The sequence below is a fragment of the Oncorhynchus nerka genome, linkage group LG25 (assembly GCF_034236695.1).
Source record: "Oncorhynchus nerka isolate Pitt River linkage group LG25, Oner_Uvic_2.0, whole genome shotgun sequence".
In the NCBI taxonomy this organism is placed as follows: Eukaryota; Metazoa; Chordata; class Actinopteri; order Salmoniformes; family Salmonidae; genus Oncorhynchus; species Oncorhynchus nerka.
In genome coordinates, this window is record NC_088420.1 from 44,439,016 (window position 1) to 44,456,769 (window position 17,754).

General features: G+C 40.2%; 2 protein-coding genes across 2 annotated transcripts in view; one reads left to right on the plus strand and one right to left on the minus strand.

The window, feature by feature from the left end:
* LOC115109550 (pleckstrin homology domain-containing family G member 7-like) overlaps positions 1-8,545 on the plus strand; it is a 33,827-nt gene extending 25,282 nt beyond the window's left edge. The window contains exons 16-17 of the mRNA XM_029634554.2: positions 4,167-4,264; positions 7,974-8,545. Coding sequence (XP_029490414.2) covers positions 4,167-4,264; positions 7,974-8,078 — 203 coding nt within the window. The 3' untranslated portion in view covers positions 8,079-8,545. The remainder of the gene's footprint in view (positions 1-4,166; positions 4,265-7,973) is intronic.
* A 146-nt stretch (positions 8,546-8,691) lies between these two features.
* The window catches only part of LOC115109551 (early endosome antigen 1-like), a 43,342-nt gene continuing 34,279 nt past the window's right edge, over positions 8,692-17,754 (minus strand). The window contains exons 26-29 of the mRNA XM_029634556.2: positions 15,713-15,951; positions 15,053-15,173; positions 14,604-14,702; positions 8,692-14,416 (exon numbers count right to left, since the gene is read on the minus strand). Of these exons, the coding sequence (XP_029490416.2) occupies positions 14,294-14,416; positions 14,604-14,702; positions 15,053-15,173; positions 15,713-15,951 (582 nt within the window). The 3' untranslated portion in view covers positions 8,692-14,293. The remainder of the gene's footprint in view (positions 14,417-14,603; positions 14,703-15,052; positions 15,174-15,712; positions 15,952-17,754) is intronic.

The window sequence follows — 17,754 nt, forward strand, 5'->3', positions numbered from 1 at the left end:
AACCAGCCAAGTAGAAGAGTTACTATAGGTCGACCGATTATGATTTTTCAACACTGATACCGATTAATCTGACTATTTTTATATGTATGTATGTAATAATGACAATTACAACAATACTGAATGAACAATGAACACTTTTATTTTAACTTTATACATCAATAAAATCAATTTATTCTCAAATAAATAATGAAACATGTTCAATTTGGTTTAAATAATGCAAAAACAAAGTGTTGGAGGAGTAAGTAGAATTGCAATATGTGCCATGTATAAAAGCTAACGGTTAAGTTCCTTGCTGAGAACATATGAAAGCTGGTGGTTCCTTTTTAACATGAGTCTTCAATATTCCCAGGTAAGAAGTTTTAGGTTGTAGTTATTATAGGACTATTTCTCTATACCATTTGTATTTCATATACCTTTGACTATTGAATGTTCTAATAGGTACTTTAGTATTGCCAGCCTTGAAGCATTGCGAAGAGCTTCTGGCAAACGCAGGAAAGTGCTGTTTTGAATGAATGCTTATGAGCCTGCTGCTGCCTACCACCGCTCAGTCAGACTGCGCTATCAAGTCATAGACTTAATTATAATATAATAACACACAGCAATACGAGCCTTAGGTCATTAATGTGGTAATTCGGAAACTATAATTTAGAAAACAAAACGTTTATTCTTTCAGTGAAATACGGAACCGTTCCGTATTTTATCTAACGGGTAGCATCCATAAGTCTAAATATTGCTGTTACATTGCACACCCTTCAATGTTATGTTATAATTATGTCAAATTCTGGCAAATTAGTTCGCAACGAGCCAGGCGCCCCAAACTGTTGCATATACTTTGACTATGCGTGCAACAAACGTGAGTTAAGATAGGGGGCAGTATTTCCCCTTTGGATGAATTGCGTGCCCATAGTGAACTGCATCAAAATCTGTCCTAAATTGCTAATATATGAATATTATAATTAATATTGGATAGAAAACACTCTGAAGTTTCTAAAACCGTTTGAATTATGTCTGTGAGTATAACAGAACTCACAGGGCAGGCAATCTTGCAAACTAGTTTTGAAATCCTGAAAGTTGGGGCAACTTTGACGTCATCGGCCCCTCCCTTCCCAACAAGTTATGGATCTGAAAACACTTCCTGTGTCTTCCACTAGATGTCCTCATTCAGTAGAAAGTGTAATGGAGCATTTGCTGTGAACTTTGACCTAATGGGAAGGAAAGTGCTAAAGTGTCGCAAAAGATTCAGGTGCTTGAAGGCGCGTATGCGTTGGAGTGCTTCGTCTGTTCCAATCAGCCCCAGATGAACATGGATGGCCCGGTTGGAATGCTATTCGATCTGTATGATTATAACATCCTGAAGATTGATTCTGCACTTAGTTTGACCAGTTTCGTCGACCTGTAATATGTAATTTGGAAGTTTTGATGCAAAATTATCCTGGACCAGAAGTCATTTTTTTGGGCATTTCAGCTGAAAGTGGTAGCAAATGCTGCTACATGGACACTAGAATTGAACATTATGAAACAAAACAATTTATTGTTGAACTAGGACTCCTTGCACTACATTCTGATGGAAGATCATCAAAGGTAAGGGAATATTTATGTTGTAATTTTGTATTTCTGTTGACTCCAACATAGCGGAGAAATATTGTTACGTCTGAGCACCGTCTCAGATTATTGCAATGTTAGGCTTTTTCCGTAACGTTAAAAAAAATGTGACACAGCGGTTGCATTAAGAACCAGTGTATCTTTAATTATATGTAGAATATGTATCTTTAGCCAAAGTTTATGATGAGTATTTCTGTTATCTGGCGTAGCTTTCTATAATTCCTCCGGACATTTTGGAGAATTTTCTGAATATGGCGTCAATGTAAACCGAGATTTATGGATATAAAATGCATATTATCGAACAAAACATAAATGTACTGTGTAACATGTCATCTGATGAAGATTTTCAAGAGGTGAGTGGATTTTTTTTTTTATCCTGCTTTTGTCATTTTATCTTTTGTGGTACAAAATGGCTACGTTTTTTCTTTGTTTTGGTGGTGGTCTAACATAAATATATGCTGTGTTTTCGCCGTAAAACATTTTAAAAATCTGACACGCTGGGTAGATGAACAAGGTGTTTATCTTTCATTTGAGGTATTGGACTTGTTAATGTGTGGAGGTTAAATATTTCTAAGAATATTTTTGCATTCCCTGCGCCACCGTTTCAGCTGAACGAGGGGGGGGTGTAGTTCCTGTAGGGGAACCCATAGGCTTAACAAGTTTTAACATCCTAGTTAACATTGCCTGTTAACATTAATTTATTTGAACTAAATATACAGTTTTAAAAAAATATATACTTCTGTGTATTGAGTTTAATAAAGGCATTGATGTTTATGGTTAGGTATATTTGTGCAACGATTGTGCTTTTTTTTTCGCAAATGCGCTTTTGTTAAATCATCCCCCGTTTGGCGAAGTTGGCTGTCTTTGTTAGGAAGAAATGGTCTTCACACAGTTCCCAACGAGCCAGGCGGCCCAAATTGCTGCATATACCCTGACTCTGTTGCACAGTATGCAAGTGACACAATTTCCCTAGTTAAAAGAAATTCATGTTAGCAGGCAATATTAGCTAAATATACAGGTTTACAAATATATTCCAGTCTGTTGATTTTAAGAAAGGCGTTGATGTTTATGGTTAGGTACACATTGGTGCAACGACAGTGCTTTTTTCGCAAATGAGCTTGTTAAATCACCTGTTTGGCGAAGTAGGCTGTAATTCAAGGATAAATTAGCAGGCACCTCATCGATTATATGCAACGCATGACAAGCTAGATAAACTAGTAATATCATCAACCAATGGTAGTTATTAACTAGTGATTATGTTAAGATTAATAGTTTTTTTTATAAGATAAGTTTAATGCTAGCTAGCACCTTACCTTGGCTCCTTGCTGCACTCGCATAACAGGTAGTCAGCCTGCCACGCAGTCTCCCCGTGGAGTGCAATGTAATCGGCCATAATCAGGGGTCCAAAATGTATCGATCGACCTCTAGAGACTACCCCAACATATGGAAGAAGGTACTCTGGTCAGGTGAGACTTAAATGTAGCTTTTTGGCCATCAAGGAAGCGCTTTGTCTGGCGCAAACCCAACACCTCATCACCCCAAGAACATCATCCCCACAGTGAAGCATGGTGGTGGCAGCATCATGCTGTGCGGATGTTTTTCATCGGCAGGGACTGGGAAACTGGTCAGAATTGAAGGAATGGATGGCGCTAAATACAGGGAGTTTCTTGAGGGAAACCTGTTTCAGTCTTGTATTTGAGACTGGGACGGACACCTTCCAGCAGGACAATGACCCTAAGCCTACTGCTAAAGCAACACTCGAGTGGTTTAAGGGGAAACATTTAAATGTCTTGGAATGGCCTAGTCAAAGCCCAGACCTCAATCCAATTGAGAATCTGTGTTATGACTTAGATTGCTGTACACCAGCGGAACCCATCCAACTTGAAGGAGCTGGAGCAGTTTTGCCTTGAAGAATGGGCAAAAATCCCAGTGGCTAGATGTGGCAGCTTATAGAGACATACCCCAAGAGACTTGCAGCTGTAATTGCTGCAAATGGTGGCTCTACAAAGTATTGACTTTGGAGGGGTGAATAGATATGCACTCAAGTTTTGTTTGAATATTTTGCATCTTCAAAGTGGTAGTTGCGTAAATCAAATGATTACAACCCCCCGGGTGAATACTTTCGGAAACCACTGTATTGTGCAATCCAGTTATCTAAACCGCAGATTAGTCATCTGTAATCGATTACAGTATCAGTCCTGAGTTATTTGTTCAGTACTCTTTCTTCTGTACTGCTTATGTGCGTTTTTTCAACAGACCTGGCCTTGTGACTGTTGGTAGAGCACGGCACTTGCAACGCCAGGATTATGGGTTCGATTCCATCAGGGACCAGTATGAAAATGTATGCATGCACTACTGTAAATTGCTCTGGATAAGAGTATAATTTATATGTAAACTAGGTTGTATTGATTAGAAACTAAATGGATGCAAACTGGCCAAAACAGGGAGGGACCACCTGAACTTCCAATATGAAGCGCTTGTTTTCAATTTCTGTTAAAAAAATATATAAATGTTTCTATGGTGTGCACTAATGACACTGACATGTTTCATCCTTCTCTTCTCAGCGTCAGGGCTATCCCAATCCTTCATTATCATGCACCAGAACCGCTACCAGCAGTGTATCGCTGCCTTCATTCTACAAGCACCGTCCGAGGCCATCAAGGTACAGTAAGAGCACTCTGAACTTAAAATAACACACTGTACGTGTTGTAGTCCTAACAAAAACACTGAATGGACAGTAGTGTTTTTACAATGAGAATTGGGTTGCATTCCAATTTGGTTGTTCGTGTGTAATTGTACCATGGTGACTGACAACATTTCATTATGTGGTCATATGTAAGGCGTGGATTTATCACGATCATGACATTCCCATCTCAACATACTCACAGCAGGTTCAAAGTGTATTAATTTGAGTTGCTAGTTGATTACTGCCATATAAATTCCTGTGTTATCCTTCATTCATCACCATGTTTCATTCCTTTGCCGGATGATAATCATTGTTGAGCTATTTACAGTCTATTTGTCTAGGAGATTTTCTCTGCGCAAACATACAAATTGCTATCTTTCCAGAAATCAAGTGACTCGATCCAGTTAGTGTTTGTCATAGTGCTGAGTGCTTATTGAGGACGGTTCGATTGGTTTAATGTATTTTTGACATTAAAAGCACTGTGCATTATGTGGATTGCATGCTGTAACAACACAGAATAAAACAATTAATACAAGTCCCATGACGTTAGTGATCTCCCATTACTGCTTATGAACCATAAGTATGAACCATAATTTATTCACATTACTTTAATTTCATTCCATGTCATCATCTCATTTCCATAGAGCTGCTGCCTATCGAAATCACTTTTTGTAGTTATTCAAAGTAAATAAAGGCATAATTTTATAACTGCTGAATACCAACAATCAAGATCATGTATTTTCAGGCTCGCCAATGAACTGCTTTCTATCCATATCGATTGCTTGTTCTGTCTTGCTACGCACAGATGGACAACTTTAAGAGGGCGCGCAATGGATTATTGTCATGGTTTTTTTGCACCAAACTTTGCATAATATTGGTCTATTGGAAACTACAACTCCCTACTACATTGCACAGTTCAGGCTTAATCTGATTTATCTCTACAGAAACTGCACATTGAGCTCACAGAAAAAAAATTACCGAAATGGAATTCAAATAATTGAACAGACTTAAGTCAATTGTTTAAAAACCGAAAAATAACCTACATTTTGGTTAATCGCTCAGCACTAGTTGGTCATCAGACGATTGGACACTAGCAGAGAAGTCTGTATTCCAATACTGTCCGAGTCACCTTGCTCTTTGACACATCTAAATTAGGTGGAATTTCCTTCATTACTAGGCATGAGTAAGGTTGCAAAGGGTGGGTAAATTACTGGAAACGTTGAAAGTTTACCAGTAAATTACCAGAATTTTAAAAACTTTTCAATGATTTTAGGTAATCTATCACAAGACATCTAGTGGCCCTTTTGGGTACTTCATATTGTCACTGCTGTCTATCTCTGGCCTTATCACATGGAAAATATGAGATTATTAAAATAAGACTAAACTAAAACATTATCTGTAATATAAACCAGCAATTTATGTCCCGATTGCAATTTAGGAAGTTCTACCTTTCCTACACACTTCTCACTAGTTGTTATTCAGACTTACCTTGTGCAGGTGCATAACACGCTTTGCAGTCATGATTCCCTTCTGCACACTGAATAAATGTGGCCAACAGATTTTCTCTTGGAGTTTTCATTCAATAGGGTTGTCAGTGCATCTATCTTAATGGTGTACCTTTTTTTACAATTTGGATATTGTTGTCAGACTTGAATACATTGAGAAAAATTTTGGAAAATAGGCATCAGTTCGCTGCAAGAAAACACTAACTGGACAGTTTTCTCCATCTCTACACTCAATTATTGACACTCTTACTGACACCTGATTCACGTGATTTATTGGGTTGTCTGCCATTTGGCCCTCTGCTGTTGTCTGTGTCTAACAATGTTTGTGCTGCTAACATGTTGTGCTAATGCCATGTTGTTGTGTTGCTGCCATGCTGTGTTATGTGTTGCTGTCATGCTTTGTTGTTGTATGGAGTGTTGTGGTGTCTCTCTTGTTGTGATGTGTTTTTGTCCTACATTTGTCATCCCAGCCCCCATCTCCACAGTAGGCCTTTTGCCTCTTGATAGGCAATGCATTTGTTATTAATTGACTTGCCAAGTTAAATAAAGCCATGTAAATAATATATGCATATTCATCTCCGTTTCAACACAAACTGGTAGATGTAAAAAATACTCTGATCTTGTAGATTATTTAGGCAACGTTTGGGGTTAGGAAAGCATGTATGACAAGAAAAAACAGGTTTGGAGAGCCTTTACACACTAAATATATTAAGGAATTTGAAAGTTGTCATTCAAGTTCAATCCATGAAATATTGGAAGGTGGAAAAAAAGTTTACAATAAGGGTTGAACAAATCCTATAAATCTACTCTAATCATTGAACTGTAATGACAACGGTCCAGTCGTCGTGAACTGTGCTCCAGGTTTAACCTGCTGCGTGTGGTCAATGCCATAATGTCCCACATTGCACAACATTAGCCTAATATGATCCACTAATGCTAGCCACCCTCAGGAACAACACGGATGTGACCGAGGAAAGAAAGGTGAATGGAATGTGAAAATAAAGTTAAATTGAAGTAAAGCTAACACTAAAGTGACAGTTAGAAATGTATGTTGGTGCCTGCTGACAGTAGCTAATATAACATAATACAAATTGTCAAATAAAACAGGGAAAATAATAGGCTATAATTAAAACATTCTAAAGCGCAGACATCAAATTGACACACAATTCTGAATAACGACACGGCTATTTATAGCCTATTTCGTTGTGGAAAAGGGGCTGCAAATACATGTTCTGATTTTCAGTTTGCTTCCATATGGCTGTTTTCACATTCATCTCCAGGGATCATAAAGAAAAATCATCTCCAAACGGATTACTCATTTACCTAGCTCTTCTCATTTACCTAGCTCTTCTCATTTACCTAGCTCTTCTCATTTACCTAGCTCTTCTCATTTACCTAGCTCTTCTCATTTACCTAGCTCTTCTCATTTACCTAGCTCTTCTCATTAAATCGCAGTGCGTGGAGAATGCTGTTATTTGTATTGAAACAAATACGCTTTTTCCACTTAGATAGGGCAGGTTCGCTCAACCTCATTCATGGTTTCCTTACCTGTAAAGGTGGTGGAATTAAGACTAGGTCAAAATACCTCTGCCACACCTTTTAATTTCTTAGATCTCCACCCCAAACGAATAGCATGCTATTTTCATACTTAAATTCAAGGTCAGAATACGCATAGAGAGAAGTGCATAAAAAGGAACTCCCCATTTACAAGCGCATCACTCTGGTCTGAATCTGGGCATAGTGAATCCATGAAATATCATTTCTGTCCATGTATTTATCAATGTTTTAGCATCACAACTGAAAAGTCTAGTTGATTGAGTTAGAGGTCATTGAAAATAATCCCATTGATGCTTTTTATTTTTTATTAATTAGGCTTTTTTCTCTTGAACCATCTGGTCTATCTACTAGAAACTCGTACATTTCTTTGTCCATATTAATACATACAATAAAATAAGGTTATTCAAGTATAAATGACCAAAGTTACGATAGGTTGCCATAGATTGTTAATTAACAAAATTACTGGTCGCTTTGCAACCCCAGGCATGAGTTAGTGAGCCAAGTATACTCATGGTACCGTGTGTATGTTATTAATTTCAAAAGGTCTCACGATTTAAAAAAAATTACAAAACACTGTTGAAATGGGAACAATAAACAAACCACAAAAATGTGTTTCTTTCCAGAGGGTGTGGATGTCAGAGATAGAGGGTGCAGTGACGACACTGAATTCTCAGCAGCCTCCTCGGGTGAAGAGCTCCTCACTGTGGGTAGAGTCCTCCCAGATCTGAGCCATCTGACGTTCACTACAACAGGGGACCACAAATACTGCTTCTGGGGCCTCCCACTATAGGTCCTGAACCATAGGTGGCAAAGATTTTCTTTTCACACTGTCCTTTCTAGCAGAGTTCTAGAATTGTGGTGAATATGTAACCAGGCCAGCCCAGTTTGGATGTAGTGTGAAAGGGGTATACGTATGCAGATTCTAAGTACATACCAGCACAAATGCACTTGATTAAACTAGCTAGTTGTCGAGACCTTTGATTAGTTTAATCAGGTGCTGGAATGAAAACCTGCACTCCTGGTGAATTTCTCCAGTACCAGGGTTGGTGACCACTGCCCTAGACAAGGACTATTATTGTGTCTCCGCCTAAGCCGTTGTAAAGTATTAGCAGGATAATTTGTCAAATTCATGTTTGCTTTGAAAGTGCATTGTGGTACCATAAGATGACAATAAATTGTTGATAATGAGAAATTATGATTTTGTCCTGTGTTGCTGAATACATTCACTCAAACTGTGGTAATGTGTCTAACAGTACAACTGACCCATGTCATTATTACCCCAGTGGGTGAAAGATCATAGATAACTAGTTAACACACTGGTATACACACACACACACAAAGGAAAATACAGACCCCTTTTATTTAGTCATGATGGAAAATTGTCTTTCCTTAATCAGACACACATCCCTTCTTCCAGGACAGGTAGTCAGTGGAACACAGGGTTCCCGACGGTCACCATGACAAACAAGGACTGCGTTTCAGAGCTTAGACATTGCTGATGCATGACAGATCTTACAATGCCTGAATAGATATTTTACATGTCAGTCTGACATGGCACGCAACCATTGGTTGACGAATGCAGGGTAACGTGACTCTCAGGCACAAACGCTACACACGGGGCCCTGTTGCAATACACCAGAAATGTATCCTTCCTTGAAGTTACAGATCAGTGGAAGTGAGTGTTAACCTTCCTTTCATCTATCCATCAACTTAGATTTGTGCTTACCTGAAGGAAATGAGGAAGGACGAATTTCTAAAGTATATAAAACGGTGCTATGATATCCTCAAGTGGACGAGGAATGAACAAGACAATCGATATCATGCATGACGACGGCCGGCGTCCACGTGAAACAAGCCAGATTAATGTGTAGTGCCATCTTTTTTTTTACGTTACATTTGTCGAACGCTTCTTTATACACACGCAAGTTAACATTTTACAAAGATAATTACGTGACAATGTACAATAAGATGGTAAACTATGACAGTTTAGAGGGGCAGGTTTTTGCTCCAGCCGAGCACTGAAACACCCGCTTCAATTTAAAGTATTGATGAGCAATTGCTATGAACGAGGTATTAGTGCTGGAACAAAAGCCTGCACTAACCTTGTAGCCCTCTCCAGGACCAGGGTTGGTGACCACTTCTCAACTATAAGGGTGGAGTTAGTGGGCAGATACTTGGCACAGGCTGCGCCTGTAACAGCTCTTAACCCAGAATATGATGAGGCGCAGCCTAGACCGCAAATCTCTTGGCCTTCGTGACAACCACAATATTAAATGTATCCAGTAAGCTGAGAAACCTGATCTCAACAGGGAAAGAATAATCTTTCAGGTTAACCATAGTGCTATTTAAGTGCCTGTGCCAATCTGAGGTAGACTAAACCAATGTAATGCAGAAATGGATGCTAACGACACAGGAGTCTACTTGATCAAAATGATATGGTACAATGCCAAGTGTTTGAGAATGACCTCTTGAACCCAGAGTAAAGGGAGGACTGGCATTGAAAGAAAAAGGTGTTCAGGCCTTCAAAGACAGCTAGGCAGACACAGCTGGCCAGACAGTCCAGGGGGGATTGGGAAACCCTGAGCTAGATGGACAGCCAGCCCATCTGCTAGCCAGACATGTAGACATACAGCAAGCCAGACAGCTGACCAAGTCACTCACAATAACATGGCAGTCTTTCAACTAAGAGCCTTTATCATTTACTATGGATTGACCAGACAGTGCAGGAGCAGTTCAAATCAGTACAGTGCCTTCAGAAAATATTCACAAACCATGACTTTCTACATTGTGTTACAGCCTAAATTTAAAATGTATTTGTATTGAGTTAATCACGGGCCTACACACGATACCCCATTTCAAAGTGGAATTAGGTTTTTTAAAATTACAAGCTGAAATGTCAAGTATTCAAACCCTTTGTTATGGCAAGCCTAAATAAGTTAAGGAGTAAAAATGTGCTTAACCATTTACATAAGTTGCATGGTCTCTGTGTACAATGTGTTTAACATGATTTTTGAATGACTACCTCATCTCTGTACCCCACACATACAATTATCAGTGAGGACCCCAGTTGAGCAGTGAATTTCAAACACAGATTCAACCACAAAGACCAGGGTGGTTTTCCAATGCCTCGCAATAAAGGACACCTATTTGGTAGATGGATAAAAAATAAAGCCGACATTGAATATTCCGTTGAGTATGGTTAAGTTATGAATTCCACTTTGGATGGTGCATCAATATACCCCGTCACTACAGAGATACGGGTCTAACTCTGTTTCCGGAGAGGAAGGAAAGTGACTTTAAAACAGTGAGTTTAATGGCGGTGATAAACTGAGGATGGATCAACCACATTGCAGTTACTCCACAATACTAACCTGAATGACAGAGTGAAAAGGCAGCCTGTACAGAATAAATATATTCCAAAACATGCATCCTGTTTTGCAATAAGGGACTTAAGTAAAACTGCAAAAAATGTGGCAAATAAATGAACTTTATCCTGAATACAAAGTGTTATGTTCGGGGCAAATCAAACAATGCATCACTGAGTACCATTCTTCATATTTTCAAGCATGGTGGTGGCTGCATCATGTTATGGGTATGCTAATCTTCGGCAAGGACTAGGGAGTTTTTTTAGGATACAAATATAATGGAATAGAACTAAGCACAGGCAAAATCCTAGAGGAAAATCTAGTTGTCTGCTTTTCAACAGACACTAGAAGACATTCACCTTTCAGCAGGACGATAACCTAAAACACCAGGCTAAATATACAGAGTTCCTTACCAAGACGACATTGAGTGTTCCTGTGTGGCCTAGTTACAGTTTTGACTTAAATTGGCAGTCTAGCAATGATCAACAACCAACTTGACAGAGCTTGAATCATTTTTAAAAGAACAATGAGCAAATATTATACAATTCAGGTGTGTAACACTCGTAGAGACTTGCCCAGAAAGACTCACAGCTTTAATCGCTGCCAAAGGTGAGTAACATGTATTGACTCAGGGTTCTTTACTTATGTAATCAAGATAGTTTTATTTTTCAGAATTGTTTTTACATACGTTAGAATTTTACTTCCACTTTGACAGATCGTTGACAAAAACATACAAATAAATATTTTAATCACACCTTATGACACAACAAAATGTGGAAAATCCCAAGGGGTGTGAATACTTTCTGAAGGCACTGTTTTTAGGGTCATTCTCATGAAACGGACATTTAAAAAATAAATATCCTAATCTCGGTGATCCAAGAGGACATGTACTTTCCTATCTCATAATTAGTCTTGTTTATTGATCAGATAATGCGTTTTACAACTACCAATGCAACAATCTTCATTACCGCAACACTTTTTAAACTCCCAAAAAGTCAAACAAATAAATGTATAATATTTTTACCATTATTCTTCCCTAATGCAAAGGCCTGAGTTAAACATTTAAAATGTATTTCGGGAAATATTACAGTAACAACCTTTTTGAATCAATAACTTTTGTATACATTCAAATTGTTTTATTTAATTTACGTACACATCAGATTAAGACACAATTGCATAAGTGTCCTAATATTTCCGCATTACGGTAATGAGCAGGTTTCGGAAATTAGTGTTGCATAATTTGCCATTGAAAAACCTGTACTGATCTCTACCAGAGATTCAGTAACCCAACAAATCAGTTTCATCATTTGTTAATCCCAAATAATCCTTGCATAGTACTAAAATAGCACTTATTTCAGTATAAGTACTGTAATTATATGCATGCATTTTCAAAAGAGGACTTAAACATAACTGCAAAAAAATACTTCTCCAAGGTCTTTACAGGTAATATTGGTGTATTAGGACGTGGATATTTGTGGTTGTACATTTTATTAAAGATGTATTTCTGGATTGAATAGGATCCTATGGGCAAACGGCATAACACAATATGCCTATAAAGCATCTAAATACGTGGAACGACAACTGTCTTGGGATATTAAACAACAGTATAGGTAAGTGTGAAAAACAGGTACACATGTCAAAATTGGGGATATTCTCCTTTGTGGTGGGGTTGCTCTTTGCTGAAACACAAACTGATGATCGTGGCTTAAAAGTAATTTAAACAGGGTTTTTACACCCCATATTTATTGAGACATTTGTTTTGGTAATGAGGCCCTTAGCCATTATGAGTCAGCAAACAATTGACCACATCACTAAAGCCCATTCATGCCTCCATGTTTAAGGTAATGGTTCTGATTTTTCCCAATTTGAGCTTTTTAGCCAAATCAGTAATGAGAAGACCACGTGGGGTAAAGGGGTTGTTTGAGAATAAGAACCCCATTCTGAAGGCATATAAGTGGATAAATTAACTTGTGCTCAAGTTAACCCCTAGATCAGGGTTTCCCAAAGTCGGTCCTGGGGCCACCTCTGGGAGCTCGTTTGCTTTGATTATTTCAAATCAGCTGTATAGTGCTAGGACCAAAACCAAAACGTGCACCCGGGGCGTGGCCCCAGGACCGACTTTGGGAAACCCTGCTCAAGATGATGCATCATGAGTGAATAAAAGATGATTTAAAAACATTTAAGAGTTTTTACAGAAACTTGAAAGTGTTATGGTAATGAGACATGTCCACTTCAACTAGTATAAAATTACCTCAGAATTGAATACAGATGCATTTCGGTAATGAGCATTTGGGGTGAAAACTTTATTTCAAATAAGACTGCCAAAAACTGGACTTTGTCTTCAGAATGATAGTTGATATTTGCTACAGATGACTAGTTTCATGAGAATCACCAAAGAAATACTTGAATGAGGACCAGATTTTTAAAAAGTGTTATCAGTGCTGTTTTTGACGGGTTGTAAAGAGTTAGCAATTAGTGTAAATCAACATTGACATGTACAAAAGTGTCTTAAAGAGAAGGTTTAAACAGTCACCATGCAGACTGACAACACTGCAGCCCCTACACATACTGATACACATTCATTCCTAAAGCACCACATACACACACACACCAGATACACGTGGACAGTTATTGCTGCTGCTTCAAAGCAGAGCACACACAGCCCCTGCAGTAGTCATGATGTTGAATGGGATACAGGCGACAGAAAAAGCACATGCAACCAACCACGTGGACAGTGAAAAACAAAAAAAGTTATTTCCGTTTTGTAGATAGATGAGCAGCATTGAAAAAAAATTAAACATTCTGATGTATATCAAGCATGTCTGAATTCTTGATCAAATGTATGACCTTATGAGTCAAAGCTTTCAGCTAGATTTAAAAAGTAATTGAAAAGAAATAAAAAGGTATGAAAAATCCAGGCTTTCCATTTAGCTTCATATCATGGCCATCTCTCAGGACTGTTGGACTCCTCCAGTTAGACATTCTTTGGTCGTGAACAAAATACTTCTAAAACAAAGAACCACTGCTTTCCACCTTTCAAGGTAACTATATCCTTTCGTTAACTTAACCCGTTAGTCGGTACAACCCTTCAAGACCCAACTTACAGTCAACTGTCTTGTTAATGCTCAAGATGAAAACAATGCCAAACCAAGATGGCCGCCGTTCTAGCTAGATGTGTGGAGTAATGGATGGTGCTGTTGAGCTCTCCCTGTTACCATACTCTGTCCGACCGACTGACATGTCGACTTCAGGTCAGGAGCAGCAAAGGCACTATACAGATGCGGCCTATTCCATCACATAGCTCAGAAATGTCTGCAGTGCTTCTTTCATTATGTTCCTATCTTCTTGTGTGACCTCCATCGGCCCCTATAGTGACTGGCCACTTCTTCTGCACTCCCATCACCAGGTTACTCCTCTCCAAAGCTCAGTAGGTATGTTTGCTTCACATGGTCCAATGGGGTTCACAGAGAGACAGACTGGTGTTGGTTCCTCAGTCCAGATGAATGCACATAAAAAATGGACATCATGAGACATGCCGTTGCTGGGCTACTGGGGGGTGGGTGGGGGGAAGAGGGGTGTCAGGCCTGGAGATCTTCGAAGCATGTTTCACAAACCCGCACAGGCTTCTTGGATGAGGGTATGAGGGCGTTCTTGGCGGAGCACTCTGCACAGAAGATGTTGCCACAGTGTCTGCAGTGGTGCTGCAAGGGGGAGTCAGAGTTGGGAGTAAGGCAGCAAACAGAAGAAAATGAACTGAAACAGGGAGGGACTACCTGAACTTGTCCAATAAGAAACATGAATACTTTGCTGCTAAACATTCCTGTTGCAAAAAAATCTGCCCTAATGAACACAACCCAAATGAACAGACCGCCGTGTAGTACAACTCACCTTCCTAATGGCGAGAGAGAAGCCCTTCCCACAGTCCATGCAGTTCTGTACCTCGTGGTCCTCTGCCCACTTCCTGGTCAGAGACTGTGACTGCTTTATCTACAGACGGGGACAAGGAGAGGGGTTAGAGCACCTGCATACACACAGCATGAAAACAAGCTCCACTAACACGCATGCTCACTCCCAACACACACAGCTCTATTGACGAGCTATTCGTCCTACAAAGTTCGAAGCCGCAGCGCGGCGCGGTCTATTGTGTCATCCATAACTCGATAACAGCCTATTAAATGAGATGAATACAATTACGTAATGATTGGTCATTGGACTCCATGGATGTGGACTCCGTATTGTGCTTAATAAAGACAGAGTTCAGCTACAGGTCATAAAGAACGATGCATCTGAAGTCCTAATAGGTGCGTAACGTGGTGTTACGTATCTTGTATTGTTACCTGTAGTGACTGGTTTTCTCTGCCAAGCTCCTGCATGGCAGCTGTCGTATCATCCAGTTTCCTCCTCATCTCCACTACTTTGGCCTGCAGTTTCTCCATCTCCCCCTCACCCTTCACACACCTGAAACACAGCCATAACAGAGTCAAAATGATTGAAGGCTAAAAGCTACCATAGGAGGAGAGAAAAAGAGGAAAGAGGGAGAGCGAGAGAAAATAAATCAAAGCACTAGTCACCTCCAAAGCAACTTCTATTGCATCACAGGGAGGTTATAATGACGGCACGACTTCTAGCAGTCAAACTACCGGAAATCAATTAGCCTATCCTGCAAGGTGTCAGGATGCCTAGTGGTTAGTGTTGGGCCGGTAACCGAAAGGTTGCTGGATCAAATCCCCGAGCTGACAAGGTAAATATCTGTTGTTCTGCTCCTGAACAAGGCAGTTAAATCCACTGTCACCCAGGCCGCCATTCGAAATAAGAATTTGTTCTTAACGGACTTGTCTAGTTAAAAAAACGTTTAAAAAACCAGCCAACTTGCCCTTTTGTTTCGAAGACACCCACAAGGGTAGATCTAGGCGATTTCCTGCTTCAAGGTAGTTTCTGATAAACACACCACACAGTAATTCTGGAGACAACTTCACACCCACTACCCTCTCTCTCACCTCTCCAGCAGCGCGCGCCTCTCGTCCTGGTTGTTCTGCACGGTGGCCTCCAGCACAGCGATCTCGCCCCGCAGTTCATCCGTCTGCTTCTCCAGCTCGCCGCAGTGCCGCTGACTCCCCTGCCACTCCCTCTTCAGCGTGGCCACGTTCTCGTTGAGCGCAGTCACCTGCAGGCCCAGCCGCGCCTCCGCCTCCTCTCCCCGCTTCGCCTGCCCCTCATGAGCATTACGCTCTGACGCCTGGGGAGGCGAGGGAGAACAGGGTATTTACAAGTCTAGAGGAGAAAAGCCACACCTACAGGAGCTCTTACAACACATCTGAGTGACGATACCTAAAAGACACCATCACACAGTGAAACACAGCACGTAAAAGCACTAAGGGCTGGTGTGTGTTTTCTGTTAGTAGAGCGACTGTACATATGATACATTTCCACCAGCAAATAGCATTAAAATGTCAATCATCACATGTACAGTGCTTTCAGAAAGTATTCAGACCCCTTCACTTTTTCCACATTTTGTTACCTTACAGCCTTATTCTAGATTTGATTCAATTAATTTTTTGCTCATCAATCTATACACAATACCCAATAATTACAAAGCAAAAACTGTTTTTTAGATATTTTTGCAAATGTATTAAAAATGTAAAACAAATACTTTATTTAGATAGTGCATTCAGACCCTTTGCTATGAGACTCGAAGTTGAGCTCAGGTGCATCCTGTTTCCATTGATCATCTTTGAGATGTTTCTACAACTTGATTTACCACCTGTTGTAAATTCAATTGATTGGACATGATTTGGAAAGGCACACATCTGTCTATATAAAAGGTCCCACAGTTGACAGTGCAAGTCAGAGTAAAAACCAAACCATGAGGTCAAAGGAATTTTCCGCTCCGCTCCGGTACGGACAGGGTTGTGTGTTGAGGGTTGTGTGTTGAGGCACAGATCTGGGGAAGGGTACCAAAAACATTCTGCAGCATTTAAGGTCCCCAAGAACACAGTGGCCTCCATCATTCTTATATGGAAGAAGTTTGGAACCACCAAGACTCTTCCTAGAGCTGGCCGCCCGGCAAAATGAGCAATCGGGGGAGAAGGGAGGTGACCAAGAACACGATGGTCACTCTGACAGAGCTCCAGAGTTCGTCTGTGGAGATGGGAGAACCTTCCAGAAGGACAACAATCAGGCCTTTATGGTAGAGCGACAAGACGGAAGCCACTCCTCAGTAAAAGGCACATGACAGCCGCTTGGAGTTTTCCAAAAGGCATCTAAAGGACTCTCAGACCATGAGAAACCAGATTATCTGGTCTGATGAAACCAAGATTGAACTCTTTGGCCTGAATGCCAAGTGTCACGTCTGGAGGAAACCTGGCACCATCCCTACGGTGAAGCATGGTGGTGGCAGCATCATGCTGTGGGGATGATTTTCAACGGTAGGGACTGGGAGACTAGTCAGGATCGAGGGAAAGTTGAACGGAGCAAAGTACAGAGAGATCCTTGATGAAAATCTACTCCACAGCACTCAGGACCTTAGACTGGGTCCAAGTTTCACCTTCCAACAGGACAACGACCCTAAGCACACAACACAGGAGTGGCTTCGGGACAGGTCTCTGAAAGACCTTGAGTGGCCCAGTCAGAGCCCGGACTTGAACCAGATCAAACATCTCTGGAGAGACCTGAAAATAGCTGTGCAGCAACACTCCCATCCAACCTGACAGAGCTTGAGAGGATCTACAGAGAAGAATGGAGAAACTCCCCAAATACAGGTGTGCCAAGCTTGTAGTTTCATACCCAAGAAGACTCAAGGCTGTAATCGCTGCGAAAGGTGCTTCAACAAAGCACTGAGTAAAAAAAGGTCTGAATACTTATGTAAATGTGATATTTCAGTGTAGTTGTAGTTCTTTTGAATTATTATATATCTTTTTTTTACCTGTTTTTGCTTTGTCATTTTGGGACATTGTTTGTAGATTGAGGGGAAATTTTAGAATAAGGCTGTAACGTAACAAAATGTGGAAAAAGTCAAGGTCTGAATTATTAGGTTGGTGAG